The sequence below is a fragment of the Arachis hypogaea genome, chromosome 12 (assembly GCF_003086295.3).
Source record: "Arachis hypogaea cultivar Tifrunner chromosome 12, arahy.Tifrunner.gnm2.J5K5, whole genome shotgun sequence".
Lineage (NCBI taxonomy): Eukaryota > Viridiplantae > Streptophyta > Magnoliopsida > Fabales > Fabaceae > Arachis > Arachis hypogaea.
In genome coordinates, this window is record NC_092047.1 from 91,593,896 (window position 1) to 91,617,233 (window position 23,338).

The 23,338-nt window shown below is 38.8% G+C and overlaps 2 protein-coding genes and 1 non-coding gene across 3 annotated transcripts; 2 read left to right on the forward strand and 1 right to left on the reverse strand.

Moving 5' to 3' along the window:
* Window positions 1-3,078: 3,078 nt before the first annotated feature.
* LOC112731195 (small nucleolar RNA R71) lies at window positions 3,079-3,186 on the forward strand. Its single transcript, XR_003166984.1, has one exon. It is a non-coding gene; the product is annotated as a small nucleolar RNA R71 (small nucleolar RNA).
* Window positions 3,187-7,006: 3,820 nt separating this feature from the next.
* Window positions 7,007-8,155, forward strand: LOC112729318 (probable methyltransferase PMT2). Its single transcript, XM_025779573.3, has 3 exons — window positions 7,007-7,193; window positions 7,329-7,406; window positions 7,643-8,155. The coding sequence occupies exons 1-3, from the start codon at window positions 7,048-7,050 to the stop codon at window positions 7,872-7,874; spliced, it is 456 nt and encodes a 151-aa protein (XP_025635358.1). The 5' UTR covers window positions 7,007-7,047; the 3' UTR covers window positions 7,875-8,155.
* A 9,736-nt stretch (window positions 8,156-17,891) lies between these two features.
* On the reverse strand, window positions 17,892-19,256 carry LOC112729319 (stemmadenine O-acetyltransferase-like). The gene has a single exon (XM_025779574.2). It carries the CDS (start codon window positions 19,254-19,256, stop codon window positions 17,892-17,894), a length of 1,365 nt encoding a protein of 454 aa, XP_025635359.1.
* Window positions 19,257-23,338: the final 4,082 nt, after the last annotated feature.

Here is a 23,338-nt window from a genome sequence, read left to right on the forward strand (position 1 = left end):
TTTTCCAGACTAAAATCTAAGTATTTCTCCCGAACCATTGTAATATAATTCTTTGGATTCGGGTTCTTACTTTGATCATGGTTCTTAGTGATCCATGCATTGGCATAGAACTCTTGAACCATTAAGATGCCGACTTGTTGGATGGGGTTTGTTAGAACTTCCCAACCTCTTCTTTGGATTTCATGTCGGATCTCCGGATACTCATTTCTCTTGAGCTTGAAAGAGACCTCGGGGATCACCTTCTTCTTGGCCACAACATCATAGAAGTGGTCTTGATGGGTTTTGGAGATGAACCTTTCCATCTCCCATGACTCGGAGGTGGAAGCTTTTGTCTTCCCTTTCCCTTTTCTAGAGGATTCTCCGGTCTTAAGTGCCATCAATGGTAATGGAAAAATAAAAAGCTTATGCTTTTACCACACCAAACTTAGAATATTGCTCGCCCTCGAGCAAGAAAAGAAAAGAATTAGATGAAGAAGAAGAAGAAAATATGGAGAAGAGGGGGGAGGTGTGTTTCGGCCAAGAAGGGAAGGAGAGGGTTGTGTTGTGTGAAAATGAAGAAGAATGGAAAGCTTTATATAGGGAAGGGAGGGGGGGTTAAGGTTTGGCCATATGGGTGGGTTTGGGTGGGAAATTGATTTTGAATTTTGAAGGTAGGTGGAGTTTATTGGGTAGGTTTATGGGGAAGAGTGGGTGGATGTGAGTGGTGAAGGGATAGAGGTGATAGGTGAAGGGTTTTGGGGAAGAGTGTTTATTGGGAATAGAGGATGATTGAGAAGAGAGAAGAGAGTGAGTGGAGGTAGTGGGGATCCTGTGGGGTCCACAGATCCTGAGATGATCCTGTGGGGTCCACAGATCCTGAGATGATCCTGTGGGGTCCACAGATCCTGAGGTGTTCAAGGATTTACAACCTTGCACCAAATTAGGCATGTAAAATGCCCTTGCACACAACTCTGGGCGTTCAGCGCCAGGTTGGTGCCCATTTTGGGCGTTCAACGCCCATTTGTTGCCCATTTCTGGCGTTGAACGCCAGAACCATGCTTGTTCTGGGCGTTCAGCGCCAGCTCTTCTCCAGGGTGCAATTCTGGCGTTCATCGCCCAGATGCTGCCCATTTTGGGCGTTCAGCGCCCAGATACTGCCCATTTTGGGCGTTCAGCGCCAGAACCATGCTCTGTTCTGGCGTTGAACGCCAGACAGGTGCTTCCTCCAGGGTGTGATTTTTCTTCCGCTGTTTTTGATTCTGTCTCTAAATTTTTCGTTTATTTTGTGACTCCACATGATCATGAACCTAAGAAAACATGAAAAACAAAAATAGAATTAGATAAATAAACATTGGGTTGCCTCCCAACAAGCGCTTCTTTAATGTCAATAGCTTGACAATGGGCTCTCATGGAGCCTCACAGATGTGCAAAGCTTTGTTGAGACCTCCCAACACCAAACTTAGAGTTTGGATATGGGGGTTTGACACCAAACTTAGAGTTTGGTTGTGGCCTCCCAACACCAAACTTAGAGTTTGACTGTGGGGGCTTTGGTTGACTCTACTTTGAGAGAAGCTTTTTCTGCTTCCTCTCCATGGGTGCAGAGAGAGATCCTTGAGTTGTAAACACAAGGTTGTCCTTATTTAATTGAAGGATCAATTTTCCTCTGTCCACATCAATCAGCTCTTGCTGTGGCTAGGAAAGGTCTTCCTAGGATGATGGATTCATCCTCTTCCTTTCCAATATCCAGGACTATGAAATCAGCAGGGATGTAAAGGCCTTCAACCTTTACTAACACGTCCTCTACTTGTCCATAAGCCTGTTTTCTTGAATTGTCTGCCATCTCTAATGAGATTTTAGCGGCTTGCACACCATAGATTCCTAGTTTCTCTATTACAGAGAGGGGCATGAGGTTTATTCCTGAACCAAGGTCGCACAGAGCCTTAAAGATCATGGTGCCTATGGTACAAGGTATTATGAACTTTCTAGGATCCTGTCTCTTCTGAGGCAATGTCAGTTGATCCAGATCACTTAGTTCATTGGTGAACAAGGGAGGTTCATCTTCCCAAGTTTCAATACCAAATAATTTGGCATTTAGCTTCATGATTGCACCAAGAAACTTGGCAGCTTGCTCTTCAGTAACATCCTCATTCTCTTCAGAAGAGGAATACTCATCAGAGCTCATGAATGGCATAAGGAGGTTCAATGGAATCTCTATGGTCTCTAGATGAGTCTCAGATTCCTTAGGTTCCTCAGAGGGAAGCTCCTTATTGGTCACTGGACGTCCCAGGAGGTCTTCCTCCTTGGGATTCACGTCCTTCTCCTCTCTTGTGGGTTCGGCCATGGTAATTAATTCAATGGCCTTGCACTCTCCTTTTGGATTCTCTTCTGTATTGTTTGGGAGAGTACTAGGAGGGATTTCAGTGATCCTTTTACTCAGCTGGCCCACTTGGGCTTCCAAATTTCTAATGGAAGACCTTGTTTCATTCATGAAACTCACAGTGGCCTTAGATAGATCAGAGACTAAATTTGCTAAGCTAGATGAATTCTGCTCAGAATTCTCTGTCTGTTGCTGAATGGATGATGGAAAAGGCTTGCTATTGCTAAACCTGTTTCTTCCACCATTATTAAAGCCTTGTTGAGGCTTTTGATCCTTCCATGAGAGATTTGGGTGATTTCTCCATGATGGATTGTAGGTGTTTTCATATGGTTCACCCATGTATTTTAACTCTGCTATTGCAGGGTTCTCAGGATCATAAGCTTCTTCCTCAGAAGATGCCTCTTGAGTACTGTTGGATGCAGCTTGCATTCCATTCAGACTCTGAAAAATCATATTGACTTGCTGAGTCAATATTTTATTCTGAGCCAATATGGCATTCAGAGTATCAATTTCAAGAACTCCCTTCTTCATAGGCATCCCATTACTCATAGGATTCCTCTCAGAAGTGTACATAAATTGGTTATTAGCAACCATGTCAATGAGTTCTTGAGCTTTTGCAGGCGTTTTCTTTAGGTGAATGGATCACCTGCAGAAGTATCCAATGACATCTTTGATAGCTCAGATAAACCATCATAGAATATATCCAGGATGGTCCATTCTGAAAGCATGTCAGAAGGACACTTTTTGGTCAGCTGCTTGTATCTTTCCCAAGCTTCATAGAGGGATTCACCTTCTTTCTGTCTGAAGGTTTGAACATCAGCTCTAAGCTTGCTCAGCTTTTGAGGAGGAAAGAACTTGGCTAAGAAAGCCGTGACCAGCTTATCCCAAGAGTTCAGGCTGTCTTTGGGTTGAGAGTCCAACCATATTCTAGCTCTGTCTCTTACAGCAAAAGGGAAAAGCATGAGCCTGTAGACTTCAGGATCTACTCCATTAGTCTTAACAGTATCACAGATCTGCAAGAATTCAGTTAAGAACTGAAAAAGATCTTCAGATGGAAGTCCATGAAACTTGTAGTTCTGCTGCATCAGAGAAACTAGCTGAGGTTTCAGCTCAAAATTGTTTGCTCCAATGGTAGGAATGGAGATGCTTCTTCTATGTAAATTGGAATTAGGTGCAGTAAAGTCACCAAGCATTCTCCTTGCATTATTGTTGTTGGGTTCGGCTGCCATCTCCTTTACTTGTTCGAAATTTTCAATAAGGTTGTCTCTGGATTGTTGTAATTTAGCTTCTCTTAGTTTTCTCTTCAGAGTCCTTTCAGGTTCTGGATCAGCTTCAACAAGAATACCTTTTTCTTTGTCCCAGAAAGAGAAGAGAAAAAGAAAAGAAGAGGAATCCTCTATGTCACAGTAAAGAGGTTCCTTATTGTTAGTAGAAGAAGAAAAGGAATAGGGGTGAAGAAGAATGAAGAATCCAAACACAAAGGTGATGATAGGAGCAGAGATGTGAGATGAAGAGAAGTGTTAGTAGATGAATAAATAAATAGAAGGGGATGAGAGGAGGAGAGAATTTTCGAAAATAATTTTTGAAAAAGAGTTAGTGATCTTCGAAAATAGTTTTTGAAAAAGGTTAGTAGTTTTTCGAAAATTCAAATAAAAAATAAAATAATTAGTCTAATTAAAAAGAAATTTTGAAAAAGAGGGAAGATTTTTTCGAAAATTAGAGAGAGAGAGTTAGTTAGGTAGTTTTGAAAAAGGTAAGAAACAAACAAAAATTTAGTTAGTTAGTTGAAACAAATTTTGAAAAGATAAGAAGTTAGGAAGTTAGAAAAGATATTTTGCAATCACTTTTTTGAAAAAGGTAAGATAAGAAGATATTTTTGAAAAGATATGATAGAAATTAGTTTTTGAAAAAGATTTGATTTTTAAAATCTCAATTAATGACTTGATTCACCAGAAATCACAAGATATGATTCTAGAACTTAAAGTTTGAATCTTTCTTAACAAGTAAGTAACAAACTTGAAATTTTTGAATCAAAACATTAATTGATGATGTTATTTTCGAAAATAACTAAAAAAATTGAAAAAAGATTTGATTTTTGAAAAAGATAAGATTTTTTTTTAATTTGAAAATTTGATTTGACTCATAAAAACAACTAGATTTAAAATTTTTTTGAAAAAGTCAAATCTAATTTTCAAAATTTTAAGAGAGAAAAAGGGAAAGATATTTTTTTGATTTTTGAATTTTTATGATGAGAGAGAAAAACAAGAAAAATGATGCAATGCATGAAAGTCATGGATCAAAACAATGAATGCATGCAAGAATGCTATGAATGTCAAGATGAACACCAAGACACTACAAGAAAAATACCCATTCAGCCACACTTTTTTTAAGCTACATTTGAAAAGCGTAGCCTATTCTATAATAGGTTACGCTTTTCTCAGTGTTGTCTTTTTATAAAAGAAAAGAAAACACAATTCTGGCATCATTTAAAAAGTGTAGCCTTAGGTATTATAGAAATCACTTATAAAGCGTAGCCGTATGTTGATATCTATGGGTTCACTTTTTGTATTAAAGAGAGCGCTTTTAAAGAGTAGCCTATTTATTAAGTTTTGGGTGCACTTTAAAAGTGATGCCTAATGTATCTAAAGCCAAAAACTTACGCTTGATAAATTTTTTTCCTCAGTTTCCCAAAAGCAAACTCACACACTTAGTAAAATTTTTGTCCCTTCCAAACTCACACTTAGTAGCCTTCAGAAACCTTCAGAAACCCTCTCACCATCAAAGAAGAAACCCTCTCGCTGCACACTCACCATGACCACTCACCGTCGCTCCTCTTCGCCCTCCTCCTTGTCGCTGCGCCGATCTCACCATTGTTATCTCTGCGCTTCTAATCGTCCTTCCCCTTTCAATTCGATCGATTAACCCTAACTCACCTTCCAATTAATTGTTCAAATGCCTAACCCTAACTCACGCACCCTTTCACACACACACACACCCAGATCCGAGAGAATGAGTGAACCAGAGGGAGGAGAGGAGGAAAACAAAGATGAGAGCGCGACCGAGAGAATAGAGAGTGAGAGGGGGTCACCGCCGCAACGCCGCTGCAGCTGCCGCCATCGCCGTCGTGGAGGAGGGAGTTCGGAGGAGAGAGAGAGAAAGACGATTCGCAGACGAGATGGAAAGAGAGGACGAAGACGCGATGCGAGAGAGAAAGAGGCTGTTCCGCCGTGCACTGTCGTCACTCCTGGGGTCAATTGAAGCCGCCGCCGCTGCTAGGGCTTGCTGTGCTCCTGTCCTCACTTTCGGCTTCTACGATTACTTCCTGTTCATACTCCCAACCTCTCTCTCTCTCCAACTTTCATTTCATTCTCATTTCAATTTCAGTTTCAATTTCGATGTCTCTGCAGGCGTTTCATCGGTGCCGTTTTCGATGCCAAGGGTGCGGATGCAATTCTCTCCTTTGAAAAGTTCTGCTGCAATCTCCCCAGATCTCTTCTTCAGGTTCCGGTTTCTATTTGGATTAGACTATGTGCTTTTGTGTCTTAATTGTGATTAGACTATGTGTCTTGATCAAATTGCTGAGGATTGTTTCCTCCAGATTTAGGTGCTCTAATTGAATATCTAAAGTTTCTGTTTCATGATTTGTTGGTTTGTTTGTGAATATTTGAAATTTGGAATGCTCTGGCTGAGTTGATATTGTTGCTGATTTTTTTTTTCAAACTTCTCAAGAATTACCTAGCTTTTCTATCAATTATGAATCATTTAGGTTGACATTTTAATGAAGTTGTTATTGTGCAGCAAATGGAGATTTATACTATGGTCTATTCTGATTAATTTTATCACTTCATTGCAAGTTTTGTTTTGACACAATGTATACTCATTTTTTTGCAGAGAACTTGCTGGTTACCAAGGATATCATAAAAATTGTTGATTTTGGCCTAGCACGTGAGACCAGTTCACAACCACCCTACACTGAGTATGTCTCCACATGGTGGTAAGTGCTTTCAACTTTTGTATGTAAATTGTTCAGTTGTGTGTTGTGCAGTTTATAAGTACCATTTTATTTACTGAATTTTCTGTCACTCATTTAGACATGTGGGCAGTGGGCGCTATAATGGCTGAACTGTTCTCTCTTCGTCCTCTTTTCCCTGGTGCCAGGTAGTCTCTCTCTCTCTCTCTCTCTCTCTCTCTCCCAAATACGATCTTCCGTCGAAGATCTTATGTCGTGTTATCGATGTTAAGTGTCTGGTAATGTTTATCTTTTTTTGGTTCCTTATGTTGTGTTATGTGTTCTTGATTGGTAATGTTTATCTAATAATTCTCAGTCCTGGTTTTTGTGAATCTACTTCAAGTTTCAAATGGCACTTTCAAACATGTGCTACTGAGCTACTGTACCAATTTCAATATGATAATGCCTGAATTCAAAAGGAAAAGAAAGAAAATAGAAAACAAGTACTTTAGTAGCACAAAGAGTCAACTTTGAAAGTTTGACACATTGTAATTTAATCTTATATATTGATGGGTAAATTACTTTAATTAGTAAGAATCTCTAATCCACAAATGTTTGTGTTTTGGCTGCTGGAATCAGACTATTTCGTGAACAATATTGTATGACAAGAAGAGTGGAACTAATTTTCTTCAATGACAAGAAAATTAATAGACTGTTGGATACCGGAAGATATCGAAACATTATGGATATGAATGCTGGGTTGGGTAGTTTTGCTGCAGCTATTCAATCTCCCAAGTTATGGGTCATGAACGTTGTGCCTACCACAGCTGAGAAAAGTACCCTGGGGGTCATATATGAGCACGGCTTGATTGGCATTTATCATGATTGGTATCGCTTTCTAGCTTCTTTCTTGGGTTATATTTATGGCATCTTTTCGTTTAATGTTGAAATATATGATGTAGCTGTACGAATCTTATACTATTAGTTGGATTCCTTATTTATGTTTGTATTTTTCAAATTCAGGTGTGAAGCCTTTTCAACATATCCAAGGACATATGATCTCATTCATGCCAATGGCCTCTTTAGTCTGTACAAGGATAAGTAAGTGTTTGTTTGGTCAAACCACTATTCAACTAATTATCTAATTCAATTCTAAATCCTCTCCTGCATCTTCTTATCTTGCAATTATAGTTTTCCTTATATGACCTTCAAAGATGACTCTTGATCATAAGGTTCAAACAGAGTTTTCTGAATGTTTTGATCAATTACTTGGTTCTGATTTTCCTCTTTTTGCGTCCATTCGTAAGCCTCAAGCATATTTGTTTGATGAAATGCAGATGTAATGCAGAAGACATTCTTCTGGAGATGGACCGGATCTTGCGGCCAGAAAGCGCCGTCATATTCCGCGATGAAGTCGATACCTTAATAAAGGTAAAGAAAATAGTTGCAGGAATGAGATGGGATACCAAAATGGTTGACCATGAAGATGGTCCTCTTGTTCCTGAGAAGATACTAATTGCTGTAAAGCAGTATTGGGTTGTTGATGGAAATTCCACTTCTACACAATAATCACTGAAGACCAAGTTAAATTACAAGCGTGCCCTTAGGCTTCCAGCACCTTTCTGTTTGAACTGAAGCCTTTGACAGTGGCTTTGTTATGAAGCTAAAAGGGACTATTAGAAGAGTTATATGCACAATTGTCAGTTAGCTAAGATTTCATATGCAGTGAATTTATCAAGGAAGCTGAAGTTCAATGTTTATGCTCCCTGGAATCTCGAAAATTTTTTGGTAGAAGTTGCTTATCTTGTACAATGTTACATTAAAAAAACAAAGACGCTGTCTTCTTTTAATTTAATAGTTTTGTCGTTATTATATGTTTGGGGAAAAAAGGTTACATTTGTTTTGGAACTTTAGTTCATTATAAATATATTTTGTTAAAGGATAATTTTTATTATTTAAAGAATATTGTATGGTATTATTATGTATTTATTTTTATTTTATAATTTTTGACTAATTTAATTAAAAAAAATAGGATTATATATATAATCATATTACTAAATATTATTTTTTAGAAAAAAAAATTATTAGAATATATATATAGAAAATAAAAAAAAAAACAATGAGGGACCTAAGGCTACACTTATATACAGTAGCTATAGTATACAAAAAAAAAAAAAGAGGGACCTAAGGCTACGCTTATAAAAAGTAGCTATGGTATACAATGTGGCTACGCTTTACAAGTGATGCAGTAGCGGCGAAAAGCGTAGCCTATTCTGGAAAAATGAAAGCTGAAAAGCGTAGCCTTTGGTCTTGGACAGCATCACTTGAAAAGTGTAGCCTATTCCCAAACGCCAAAAGCGTAGCCCTTGATGCAGAAAAGCGTAGCCTTTGAGAATAGGCAACGGCCGAATAGGAATCACCCCAAAAAGCGTAGCCGTAGCCCAAAAAGCGTAGCTGTAGCCTAAGGCATCATTTTTTTTCACTTTTGGCTACACTTTTCAAGTGTACCTGAATGGGTGTTTTTCTTGTAGTGAGAACACTATGAAGATCATGATGAACATCAAGAACACATTTTTGAAAAAAATTTAATGCAAAGAAAACATGCAAGACACCAAACTTAGAATTCTTTAATGCTTAGACATAAAGAATTCAGGAATGCATATGAAAAATAAGAAAAGACACAAAACATGCAAATGCAAAGATCAAACAAGAAGACTTACCAAGAACAACTTGAAGATCATGAAGAACACTATAAATGCATGAATTTTTTTCGAAAAATGCAAGATGAACATGCAATTGACACCAAACTTATAACATGACTCAAGACTCAAACAAGAAACACAAAATATTTTTGATTTTTATGATTTTCTAATTTTTTTTTGTATTTTTTCGAAAATTATTTGAAAAAAAAATAAGGATTCCAAAATTTTTAATATGAATTCCAGGAATCTAGCATTCTTAGTCTAAAGCTCCAATCTGAGGGTTAGGCATGGCTTAATAGCCAGCCAAGCTTTAGCATATAACATCAGAGCATATACTGCTCATTACTTATCAAAGTAACTTGCCTCTATGCTGATGGTTGGGAAGCCTCAGTCCAAAAGAATTTAGACATGGCTTTATAGCTAGTCAGGCTACAACATGCTTCATGAAACACTAGAATTCATTCTTAAAAATTTTGAAGAAAAATATATTTTTGAAAACATTTTTTTTTCGAAAACAAAGGAGAAATTTTTGAAAGATTTTTGAAAACTTTTTGAAAGGAAAACAAAAAGAAAGTTACCTAATCTGAGCAACAAGATGAACCGTCAGTTGTCCAAACTCGAACAATCCCCGGCAACGGCGCCAAAAACTTGGTATGCGAAATTGTTACTCAGGTTGTGAATTATTGTTCGAAATTGATTCCCTGGCGATGGCACCAAGAACGGATGCACAGAACCATGGTCTAAACATATCTTCACAACTTCGCATAACTAACCAGCAAGTGCACTGGGTCGTCCAAGTAATAAGCCTTACGTGAGTAAGGGTCGATCCCTCGGAGATTGTTGGTATGAAGCAAGCTATGGTCACCTTGTAAATCTCAGTCAAGCGGATATAAAATAGTTATGGAGTTTTCGAAATTAATACTAAAATAAGGATAGAAATACTTATGTAAATCATTGGTGAGAATTTCAGATAAGTGTATGGAGATGCATTCATTCCTCTGAACCTCTGCTTTCCTACTGTCTTCATCCAATCCGTCTTACTCCTTTCTATGGCTGGCTTTATGTAAGGATGTCACCGGTGCCAATGGCTACTTTCAATCCTCTCGGGAAAATGGTCCAAATGCTCTGTCACAGCACGGCTAATCGTCTGGAGGCATCACCCTTGTCGTTGGTTGCATCCTATTCCTCTCTGTGAAAATGGTCCGATGCGCTGTCACTGCATGGCTAATCATCTTGGAGGTTCTCGATCATACTGGAATAGAATTTACTATCCTTTTGCGTCTGTCACTACGCCCAGCACTCGCGAGTTTGGAGTTCGTCACAGTCATTCAATCCCAGAGTCCTACTCGGAATACCACGGACAAGGTTTAGACTTTCCAGACTCTCATGAATGCCGCCATCAATCTAGCTTATACCACGAAGATTCTGATTAAGAGGTCTAAGAGATACTCATTCAATCTAATGTAGAACGGAAGTGGTTGTCAGGCACGCGTTCATAGGGAATGATGATGATTGTCACGTTCATCACATTCAGGTTGAAGTGCGAATGAATATCTTAGAAGCGAAATAAGATGAATTGAATAGAAAACAGTAGTACTTTGCATTAATCTTTGAGGAACAGCAGAGCTCCACACCTTAATCTATGGAGTGCAGAAACTCTACCGTTGAAAATACATAAGTAATGAAGGTCCAGGCATGGCCGAATGGCCAGCCCCCAAACGTGATCAATAGATCAAAAGATAATCCAAAGATGATTCCAAAAATTTCTAATACAATCGTAAAAGGTCCTATTTATAATAAACTAGCTACTAGGGTTTACAGAAGTAAGTAATTGATGCATAAATCCACTTCCGGGGCCCACTTGGTGTGTGCTTGGGCTGAGCTTGAAGTCTACACGTGGAGAGGTCATTCTTGGAGTTGAACGCCAGCTTTTGTGCCAGTTTGGGCGTTGAAATCCACTTTGCAACTTGTTTCTGGCGCTGGACGGCAGAATTGGGCAGAGAGCTGGCGTTGAACGCCAGTTTGCATCATCTAAACTTGGGCAAAGTATAAACTATTATATATTGCTGGAAAGCCCTGGATGTCTACTTTCCAACGCAATTGGAAGCGCGCCATTTTGAGTTCTGTAGCTCCAGAAAAGCCATTTTGAGTGCAGGGAGGTCAGAATCTAACAGCATCAGCAGTCCTTCTTCAACCTCTGAATCTGATTTTTGCTCAAGTCCCTCAATTTCAGCCAGAAAATACTTGAAATCACAGAAAAAACACACAAACTCATTGTAAAGTCCAGAAATGTGAATTTAACATAAAAACTAATGAAAATATCCCTAAAAGTAACTAGATTCTACTAAAAACATACTAAAAACAGTGCCAAAAAGCGTATAAATTATCCGCTCATCAGGGACCATATGTGATTACAAGTGTATCACCATATGGTTATGTGGAGCTTCAAGATATTGACTCTAACAAGAAGTTCATTGTTAATGGACAGAGAATCAAGCACTATCTTGAAGGCAATGTTGAGCAAGAGTGCTCAAGGCTGAAGCTAGATTAAAAGCTCAGCAAGGTCCAGCTAAAGACAATAAAGAAGCGCTTGCTGGGAGGCAACCCAGCCATGGGGCATCACTTCCTCTAAGCATTTTGCCCTATTCTTGATTTTATTTATTTATATAAAGTTCACTGATGCTAAGGTAAAGATTCAATTATATAAGTTCACAGGGTTATATAAAGATTCTGCACACAAAACAGAGAAAAAGAGCTCACTGGCAAGAAAACGCCAGTAAAAATCTGTTTTGGGCGTTCAACGCCCAAAAGAAGCATCCACTGGACGTTGAACGTCAGTAAGGATAGCCATCTGGGTGTTAAATGCCAGAAAGAAGCATCTTCTGGGCGTTGAACGCCAGAAAGAAGCTCCTTCTGGGCGTTTAACGCCAGATTTGCAGCGTCCTAGGCATTCAAAAAAACACCCAGTGACAAAGGAGTTCCTGGCATTCAACGCCAGAAAGAAGCAACAGCTGGGCGTTGAACGCCCAGGAGAGGCAGCATTTGGGCGTTGAACGCCCAAAACATGCAGCGTTTGGGCGTTCAAACGCTAGGATGGTGGGGAGGAGGTAAATTCATTTTTTCTTCATATTTTTCATTTTAATCGTAATTTTCATGTTTCAATTCATGATTTCTTGCATAAACATGTTACAAACCCTGATTTCTAAAATCCCTAATTTCTAAACACCCTTCTTTAAAAATATTAAATGTATCTTAATCCATAAGCACAAATCCTTTTTTTCAATCCAATTCAACTCTTTTTCAAAATTTTCAAAACAAATCTATCTCTTTTCATTCAAAAATCTTTTCAACTAATCAATATCTTTTTCAAATCTCCATATTATCTTTTTCAAAAATACAATTTTATCTTTTTCAAATATCTTTCATATCTTTTCAATTTTAAACTATATCTTTTCTTATCATACTTTTTTTTTTAAAAAAATCATATCTTCTATCTTATCTTTCTCTCTATTTTCGAAAACCCCCCTCCCTTTTTAAAAAACCCATTCGGCCTCCTTCCTCTCATCCACCATCCTACACTAGCTCTCCTTCTATCCCTCTCCTTTCTTTTCTTTTGCTTGAGGACAAGCAAACCTCTAAGTTTGGTGTGTTTATCCGTGATCACTAAACCATACCCACTAAGATCATGGCTCCTAAAGGAAAACAACCCACTCCAAGAGGCAAGAAAGAGAGTGTTCCAAAACCACTTTGGAATCAAGGAAAGTTCTTAACTAAAGAACATTCAGACCATTATTACAAAATAATGGGTCTAAGATCAGTGATCCCGGAAGTTAGATTCGATCTGAAAGAAGACGAATATCCGGAGATCCCGGAGCAAATCCGAATCAGGAATTGGGAGATCCTAGCCAATCCTGAAACGAAAGTGGGAAGGAATATGGTCCAGGAGTTCTATGCTAATATGTGGCATACAGACAGGCAAAGACTTATCTGGATCTGCTATCTATGACTATCGGACCTTGGTCAGAGGAAAGATTGTTCATACCCACCCTGACAAGATCAGGGAGATCTTAAAGCTACCTCAGCTGAAAGATGATCCAGACTCCTTCAATAGGAGAATGATGAGAACAGACAAGGGCCTGGATAAGATTCTAGAGGATATATGTATCCCTGGAGCCAGATGGACCACCAGCACGAAGGGTGTCCCAAATCAACTCAAAAGAGAATATCTCAAACCAGTCGCCAGAGGATGGCTAGACTTTATTGGGCATTCTCTGCTGCCCACTAGCAACCGTTCTGAAGTCACTATTAGAAGAGCAGTGATGATCCATTGCATCATGATGGGAAAAGAAGTGGAAGTTCATCAACTGATTTCAACTGAATTCTACAAAATTGCAAATAAAAATTCCAAAGATGCCAGGTTGGCTTATCCAAGCTTGATTTCTATGCTCTGCAAGGACGCTGGAGTAAGGATGGGAATAACTGAGTATATCTCAGTTGAGAAGCCAATCACCAAAGCATCAATGGAAAAACAACAAGCATAGGATGACCCCATCAAGAAGAGAACACAGGAAATTCTCCAAGATGCAAGAAGCTATGGAACAAATACAGAAAGAACAAAAGGAACAAAGTAGCATTCTTTGCTATTTGCTTAAAGAACAGGAGGAGCAAGGGTGTGATTTAAGGGAATTGAAGCGCCAGAAATTATCTCTTGAAGGACCAAGCACCCCGCAGATTAGAGGAACATCCACTTCCCAGAACAAAAGTTGTTAAATTCCAATCTTAGCCTTAACTCTGTGATAACTGTTCTTATTTTAGTTTTACCTTAGGAGTCATATAGTAGTAATTAGTATCTATATTTTTTATTTTATCCCCAATTAAGCTATAATTTAATTTTATCATCATCATTAAACATGAATAAAATAGAAGAATTTCTTTAGAATAAGAGGCAATATTTTTTGAGTTTTTAATAAGATAAATTCTAATTATTTACATGTGGTGGCAATACTTTCTGTCTTCTGAATGAATGCTTGAACAGTGCATATGTCTTTTGAATTTGATGTTTAAGACTGTTAAATATGTTGGCTCTTGAAAGAATGATGAACATGAGACATGTTATTGATAATCTGAAAAATCATAAAAAATTGATTCTTGAAGCAAGAAAAAGCAGTGAATACAAAAGCTTGCAAAAAAAAAAAAAAAAAAGCAAGCAGAAAAAGCCAATAGCCCTTAAAACCAAAAGGCAAGGGTAATAAAAAGGACCCCAAGGCTTTGAGCATCAGTGGATAGGAGGGCCTAAAGGAATAAAATCCTAGCCTAAGCGGCTAAACCAAGCTGTCCCTAACCATGTGCTTGTGGCGTGAAGGTGTCAAGTGAAAACTTGAGACTGAGCAGTTAAAGTCAAGGTCCAAAGCAAAAAGAAGAGTGTGCTCAAGAACCCTGGACACCTCTAATTGGGAACTTTAGCAAAGCTGAGTCACAATCTGAAAAGGTTCACCCAATTATGTGTCTGTAGCATTTATGTATCCGGTGGTAATACTGGAAAAAAAAGTGCTTAGGGCCACGGCCAAGACTCATAAAGTAGCTGTGTTCAAGAATCAACATACTGAACTAGGAGAATCAATATCACTATCTGAATTCTGAGTTCCTATAGATGCCAATCACTCTGAGCTTCAATGGATAAAGCGAGATGCCAAAACTGTTCAGAAGCAAAAAGCTACTAGCCCCGCTCATCTGATTAGAATCTGAGCTTCACTCAAAAACTCTGAGATATTATTGCTTCTTAAATTATTTGTATTCTATTTTATTTATCTAGTTGCTTGAGGACAAGCAACAGTTTAAGTTTGGTGTTGTGATGAGCGGATATTTTATACGCTTTTTGGGGTTAATTTCATATAGTTTTTAGTTTATTTTCATTAGTTTCTAGGAAAAATTCATAATTCTGGACTTTACTATGAGTTTGTGTATTTTTTTGTAATTTCAGGTATTTTCTGGCTGAAATTAAGGGAGCTGAGCAGAAATCTGATTCAGGCTGAAAAAGGACTGCTGATGCTGTTGGATTCTGACCTCCCTGCACTCAAAGTGGAGTTTCTGGAGCTACAGAACTCCAAATGGCGCGCTTCCAATTGCATTAGAAAGTAGACATCTAGGGCTTTCCAGCAATATATAATAGTCCATACTTTTCTCAAGAATAGACGACGTAAACTGGCATTCAACGCCAGTTCCATGCTGCAGTTTGGCGTCCAGCGCCAAAAACAAGTTACAAAGTGGAGTTCAATGCCAGAAAAGGATCCAAAGCTGGCGTTGAACGCCCAAAACAGCCCTATGCACGTGATTAGCTTAAGTCTCAGCCCCAGCACACACGAAGTGGGCCCCAGAAGTGGATTTCTGCACCATCTATCATAGTTTGTTCATTTTCTGTAAACCTAGGTTACTAGTTTAGTATTTAAACAACTTTTAGAGGTTTATTTCGCACCTCATGACATTTTTAGATCTGAACTTTGTATCTTTTGACGGCATGAGTCTCTAAACTCCATTGTTGGGGGTGAGGAGCTCTGCTGTGTCTCAATGAATTAATGCAAGTATTTCTGTTTTCCATTCAAACATGCATGTTCCTATCTAAGATATCCATTCGCACTTCAATATGAATGTGATGAACGTGACAATCATCATCATTCCTCCATGAACGCGTGCCTGACAACCACTTACGTTCCACCGTAGAATGAATGAATATCTCTTAGATCTCTTAATCAGAATCTTCGTGGTATAAGCTAGATTGATGGCAGTATTCAAGAGAATCCGGAAAGTCTAAACCTTGTCTGTGGTGTTCCGAGTAGGATTCAGGGATTGAATGACTGTGACGAGCTTCAAACTCATGAGTGCTGGGCGTAGTGACAGACACAAAAGGATAGTAAATCCTATTCCGGTACGATTGAGAACCTGCAGATGATTAGCCGTGCGGTGACAGCGCATCTGGACCCTTTTCACTGGAAGGATGGATGGTAGCCATTGACAACGGTGATCCACCAACACACAGCTTGCCATAGAAGGACGTGCGTGCGTGAATCAGAAAACAGAGGAAAGCAGAATTTCAGAAGACAAAGCATCTCCAAAACTCCAACCTATTCTCCATCATTGCATACAAGTATAATCTGTGTTCTGCCCTTTTTCTCCTTGCAATCATATTTGATAAGTGAATTATTTTATTGTCTTCCTGACTAAGAGTTACAAGATAACCATAGATTGCTTCAAGCCAACAATCTCCGTGGGATCGACCCTTACTCACGTAAGGTATTACTTGGACGACCCAGTGCACTTGCTGGTTAGTGGTACGAGTTGTAAAAAGTGTGATTTACAATTCGTGCATCAAGTTGTTTAGTAAATTAAGTTAGTCAAAAGTTAATAACTACCTGAACGTACTTATTGTTCTGGTGATAAAGTTAAAAGGTCACCCAATTCATTTTTACTTCCCTTGATTTTCACTTTGACTTCACTATTCTTTTTACTAACTAGTAATATTCTAAGATTATTTTTTCAATGGCTATTGATCCTTGAGCTTCACTTTAGTTTAGATGTGTGTGCTTGGTTCTGGAAGCTTGTTTTCTTGTTCATTATTAGATATTTTGTATTGATTGGAGACTAGTTCAATGGCTATCAATGTTTTATGTGATTTTAATGCATACTTTTCACTAATGCTTCCTTGACGCTGGCATGAATTTATTTTACATTAATGTAGATAATTAAATAATTTAATGAGATGAGATGTAAATTTTCATTTGTTCACTTCGCTATTAGAAAAATGTACCTATATTTTTTATTTGGAAACCCAATGTATGAAATTGAAATATGCCTTTAGCCTCTAGTATCTGAATTCTGATGCTATACCAAGTCTTGAGAGTTAATATTAATATGTTCAGATCATAGGTGGCCAGCTATGGAGGACTGATGTCTACACATATGGCTCAGATCTTGTTGTAGGTATGTATTATTATTAAAAGGGGCTACTAGTTTTTATTACTAGGTGACAAATTTGACATGCTTGAAATTAGTATTGATTTTGCAATTTATTGTATAGTTCTCATGCATACAGGTTACTGTCGTCCAACAGCTTCTCCACCTCCGACAACTATACAAGAGTTGTGTGCATGCAACCATTTGTGTGCTACAAAATAGTCCGAATATTATTTAGGAATTAGTTTAGATTTTTTTTAATATAGAATTGTATTTTTTTTAAATGTTCATTTTGGAAGTTGAATTTATTTTTTCTTAAATGTTTTATTCATATTTTATCATGTACATAATTCATATAAATCAATGGAAGATTAATTTTTTAGTATTTTATTTTATTTGAAAGATTAACTTTTTAATATTTCTATTCTATTTTTATTTTTTCTTTTTTTTTTATTTGAAAAGGATTAGGGTACGCTTTTGAAGTGTAACGACAAGTTTTCAATTTTCGGCACGCTTTAAAAGCGTGGCTATATGTGTATCTTTCGGCACGCTTTAAAAGCGTGATTGTATGTCTATTTTTCGACACATTTAAAAGCGTGGCAAAAAGTAAAGCGTACCAATAGATCAAGAAAAGCGTGGCGATAGATCAACCGGCACGCTTGCAGATGTGACCCTTTCAAAAGCGTGCCGGTAGCTCAAAAAGCATGGCAAAAAGCTATCAGCACGCTTTTTTGCACTCTTCGGTACGTTTTAAAAGCGTGGCAAAAAACTTATTTTCTTGTAGTGTATACATATAATATTTATAATTCATATTTAGTATATATAATATTATTTAATTATTTTAAGAATAATTAAAAAAAATTAAACTATTTTAAACTTATTTCTTTATTATCCCACACTCGGACATACATTTTTATAAGAAAATATATAAAAACTCTTAAGATTCCAGCAAGGCAAACTGGAGAAGCTCGGAGTTACGCTGGAATTCATCCATATCAAGCTCGGTCATGGTTACCCATGCCTCTATGCCATCCCCAGTTCTTGTAGGAATCAAATATGTCACATTCTTCATAGGCAAATTAATGTTTCTCACCTTAATTGGCTTCCCCCATCCAAAATCAACTTCATAGAAACCAAATCTTGTCCAACTACTAAATCCACAGCATGCAACAAGATTTTCAGCGACCCTTAATCTTGCTTCCTTGAAGAATTCATCGAACTCATCCAAACCGTCACCTTGAAGCAGCATATCTGAATAACCCGCACTAGTTTCTCTAATAGCATTCCTAACCATCCCCACCAAATCACACAACTCTTCTGTTCCATAACCTCCGTCACCCAAATCCACCAATTCAGAAATAGAATAAAGCCAAAGATTGCCAAACAAGTTTTTTGGCAACGGTGGCACCATTCGATTACGAATGTCGACGGCATGGCACACCATAGAAGCCTTGTAACAGGTTCTGTTACACTCCCCAGAAGAACTTCCTTTTGCTACTTGAATTGCTGATTTCCATATGAGTGCTGTGACAGCTTCGACGCGAGTCGGATTAAAGCTTCCAAATCTAGCTCTCAATCTGGACAAGTCCGTTGGACTAAACAAGAAACACTTGGTCACGAGTTTTTCATTGCCACCACCGACCATGAGACTAGTGATGGCCCATTCTATTCCCCGTGGAGGGAAACTCAAAGCTGCATCCATTTGAGGTGGGTCTACTTGGTTGAAAAGACCCTTTGCAGTTTTAGCCCAAGCATTGAGGAATGATGATGTTGCTTCGCCATCTGCTACCCTGTGTGAGAGGCACACACCAAGTGCAATACCCCCACACTTGAATTCACTCAACTGAACCGCCATGGTCACTTTGTGTTTGTCATCATTTTGATCCAAACTACTAGAAACATTATTATATGGGTCAAATGGCAAAAGCTCCTGCATTTGGGATTGAGGCCTTTTGAGAATATCTACAAGGTTAGTGGGGAATTTACACTCGATGTAAGGTACACCTTCATCATTACAATCAACAGAGGATGGTGAGGTACATTTGAATCTTCCACAGAATGGGTAATATAGAGTGAGAACTTTGGATAAAGAAACCTTTAATTTATTGGATATGGTCTCGACATCATGAGTTCCAAAGGAACTATTAATATCAGTGGCTGAGTAGAATAAAATTATGGGAATATAGATTGGAGGAGCCATCTCATCAACGAGGGAGATTTTGAAATCTCTAAGGTGATTAGGGGTTGGAGACGATGGCTTTACCATTACCTTAATAGACACAATATCAAGTTTAGGCATCATTGTTGTTGGTTCAATCGATTTTTGAAATAAGGCACCGTTTATAGGCTTGAGTTTGCTTGGAATACTAGTGCGTGTGTACCTTTATATATGAAAAATTCTTCTACGGTATTTAATTTGTTTTACAAATTATATGTGTATAATTTTTTTCATCCCTTTTGTATTATTTTTAATCTCTTTTAAAAATTATATTTGTATGTTTTTCTGTAAAATTATTCGTTTTGCATATTTTGTTTATTTGCGCTCACTTTTTATCAATCATTTTTAATACTACAAGTGAAATACATAAACGATGTATATAAAAGTTCTTTTTTTTTTTTTTTTAAATTGAGACAACATAAAATCAACCTAAAGCAGCACGTAATTATTGATATTGCATATTTCAGTTATGTACGAGATGTCTCTGGTACGAGTTGTGAGATGGATCGGGGACTTGCGAGTCGGGAAGGTTGCTAATTGTCTGACTGGAGCAATGGAGGGTGATACCTGCAAAGACACTCCGAAGCTCAAGTCATAATGGATCTGAGAAGTATAAAATGTGTGGAATGAATGGCGTACTTGAGGGGGCCTCTGGCTCCCCTTTATATAGCTAGTGAAAGTTATCTCATCTTATCTTATTTAGCTAAAATAAGGGAGATATTTGAATTTGAATATTGGTTAGAAGATGTGGAGACCGGTTTGGACCTTCTAGAGAAAGGGAATGGGGCCAACCTCGGGTATTCGAGTCGGAGGCTGTTCTGGTGTGGGACCCGAAGGTCGGGTCCGTAATAGTTGGGAGGAAGCTCGAACCCAAGTAGTCGGTCTGGGAACCAGGTCTGTGAGCGAGTGACCTTGGTGTCGTGTTTGGGAGGCTCGTAATCTGCATTCGTTAGTCAGGGTCGAGAGCCGCGGGAGTTCCCTGGCCGCTTCACGATTTGTGATGGAGAAGGTCAGGTCGAGTTTTGGTCGGTTTGGGCTTTCTGTCATTTGCCCATTGTTCTTCCCGAAGGGCAATTTGAGTTTTTTGAGGTATCATAATGGCATTGAATGTGAGGGGATGTTTCGGTCTTTTCCTCTATTTTTGCCTTTTGTCTTTCCATTTTCAAAAGGCTTGGTAACTGCTTCACTTCTTCTTTTTATTTCCCTCGCTTTGGGTTCACTTTCTTCATTCTTCTCTTTCTCTATCAAAGACCATTTCACATTCTTCTCTCGGTGTCTTTGGATTTTCCTGTGCCGTTTGTGCGTTGGTTCCGCACTTTTGCTTTTGATTTTCGGCTTGCATTAGACGTCATTAGGTTGATTTTTTCTTCTTTTATGCTCCGATTGCTTGCCTTTTTTTATCTTGCTTGCGTTTCTACATTCCTTTGTGTTGGGATTGTGTAGCGAGTTATTAGCCGGGATGCGCACCACTGGTTTTGGGCGTAGCTTTAGTTAGTAGTAGATAGTAGATTTTGATGTATTGTGATTTTTCACCATATGGCTCTGGTGGGTTGATGGTGGTACTCCTCTCCTTTATTTTAGGTTTGTCACGGCAGAGGAGTGAGGGTGTTGGTGCTCCGGTAATCCCGTCTGGTGGTGTTCCCTCAACATACTACTGGGTGACTTTCGATGTCTGGAGAACACCGTATCGGATGACGGAGGCGGATCTCCAGTGGCTCCGCGATCAGGGGAAGATTTGTGGAGGTGGCGATGCCGAGCGTCAATATGAGCTTGCGCTTTCTGGGATTGATGAGAAGGTTTGCAATATAAATCCCGACTCGCCCACCGTGTCAGATTTGATGAGGTTATACGAGTCGATGTTTACACGGCTTAGTGTGCGAATTCATTTCTCCGATTTTGTTCAGGCGCTGCTGAATCGGTGTTCTGTGGCACCGTCTCAATTTCATCTAAACAGTTGGGCAGCCATCCGGACTTTTGAGCTCGTATGTGAATATTTGGAGCTCCCGGTTTCGGTTGACGTCTTTTTATTCTTCTTCTTGTGCACCCTGCCGACCAAGGAAGGAAAACACAAGAAGGGATATGTGTCGTTTAGGGTCCAACCTAACCGATACATATCCGGTTTGTTGGAGGACTCTTTTCACGGGTTTAAGTGGGAATACTTCAAGGTGCGCCCTGCTCAGGGGCACCATTCCTTTTGGTTAACTTTAGAAGGAGAATTTCAGTTTGCGACGTATTGGAACTTTGGTGCTGGGACGTCGTATTTGATGTGCGTTACCTATGAGGGGTTGTCCCTGTAGAACAAGGACATCGCTGATGTCCTTTGGCATGTTTTCGGGGAGCATCCTTTGAACCCCGGACGTTATGGGAGACCCGGTGACGTGCCGGACTTATATTGGTGTGTGATTACTTCTTTTAGCTTTCTTTTATCTATCTGAGCTTGGGACTTATACCTTTTCTTTTGTTTTTTCAGTTGAAATGGCTGACGGTTTGAGTACATTGGCGAGATTGAAGGTCGCCATGTAAAACCCTGAATTTAAAAAAGAAATATTAATAAATTATTTATGATTTATTATAATTACTTGATATTATATTTTTGAGATTTTGTATATATACTGGAAAAACTCTTATTTACAATTTAGAATTTTTATAATTTAAAAATAATGAGTATTCTATATGTCTTAATTTTAATATTTTAAGTTTATTTTATAAATAAAGGAGAATTAATTTACATATCTCCAATTTTTTATTAAATTAGCATTTGAATGAAAATAATTTACAAATTGTGATTGAAAGGTATTTTTAAGATGGATACTCTATATTTAATTTGGCTTTTAATTATTATTCTTCTTTTAATTATTTTATAAAATTACACTACCACCCCTGTTTTTAACAAAAATACCTAAACTAACCCATACCACCCCAAACCTTAATACTACACTCATCTCTTTCACACTCACCCTTACCAACACACACACATAGTTCAGAAAGAACAGAAGAAAGAAAGGAAAGAAGAAAAGGAAAGAAAGAAAGAACAGAAGGAAAGGAAGAAGGAAAGGGGAGGAAGGAGAGGGGGATTCGAGAGAGAGGAAGAGAGCGCCGGGGAGGAGGAGCTGTCCCACCACCACCGCACTGCTCTGGACCGCCGCCTTGCCACAGCCGTGCTGTCGTCTTGCCATTGCCATCGTCAGAGGGCAGAGATGCACGCAGGGGAGAAGTCGCCACTGACCTCGCGTCCGTCGCCGCCGACCAGGAGCCAGTGAGAGATGAAGACATCGCCGTCATTCATGCATGCTTCTGCCGTTGTGGAGTGCGTCGACGGGAAGGGGAGCCCGACGCGAGAAGAGCTGCGCGCGAAGGAGAGAGAGAGACAGGGGTTCGAGATTGAGTTGGTTTCCCTTACCGCCGATCTGCCCAGCTACTGTCACACGCTCTGCCGCCGCCGCTGGTGATGGGTTGCCGAGCCTTCATCGCCGAGAAACGTCGCTGCCGTCACCAACAACCACTGCCGGTAAGGTTTTGAGTTTTGCGTTTTGTTTCTTTTGAGTGTCTGGAAATGTTACAATCACTGCATGTTGGTTTCAGTTGTGGTCGCCGGAGTCCGGTTGCTGCTGCTGCTTGAGGTGGCTGCCAGGGCTGCCACCAAATCGGTTCAGAGACTGCCGCTGCTTTATTTTGTTATTACAGTAAGTTTTTCTGTTTCGGAGACCTTGCGTTTGTGTTCTATTATGTGTATTAAAGTCTTTGCGATATTAATGGTCTTAGGAGTTAGAAATCGAGGTTGCATGTTGTGTTTTAAAGTTGTTATGCTATTGCAAAAGTGTACGGAGCTGGAATTGAAGTTGCCATTGAGTTCGGACTGAGAGAAAAGAGTTCAGTTGGCGCGTTTGGGTTACGATTTCAACTTATCGAGGTAGGAACTTTTTCAAAGAACTCAATTTTATAATTTGAAATTGTTATAAATAGATATTAATGTGATAAATGTACTTCTAGTGATTGTATGATTCTTATGTATTGTCGGGTTATTTTGGGATGAATGTGATTGTTGTTTGATTTGATTGTGGCTTGGTTTTGTTAAATGGATGATTGCTGAATTATTTCTTTAAAGTTTTGAAAATGAGTTGCTCTGTTTTCTTGAAATATGAGAATGATATGAATCTTTGAAATTA

Coding starts and splice junctions, on each gene's coding strand:
- LOC112729318 (XM_025779573.3), top strand. CDS start 7,048: ATGGATATGAATGCTGGGTTGGGTAGTTTTGCTGCAGCTATTCAATCT. Junction 7,194..7,328: donor ATTGGCATTTATCATGATTG/GTATCGCTTTCT, acceptor TTTCAAATTCAG/GTGTGAAGCCTTTTCAACAT. Junction 7,407..7,642: donor TTTAGTCTGTACAAGGATAA/GTAAGTGTTTGT, acceptor GATGAAATGCAG/ATGTAATGCAGAAGACATTC.
- LOC112729319 (XM_025779574.2), bottom strand. CDS start 19,256: ATGATGCCTAAACTTGATATTGTGTCTATTAAGGTAATGGTAAAGCCA.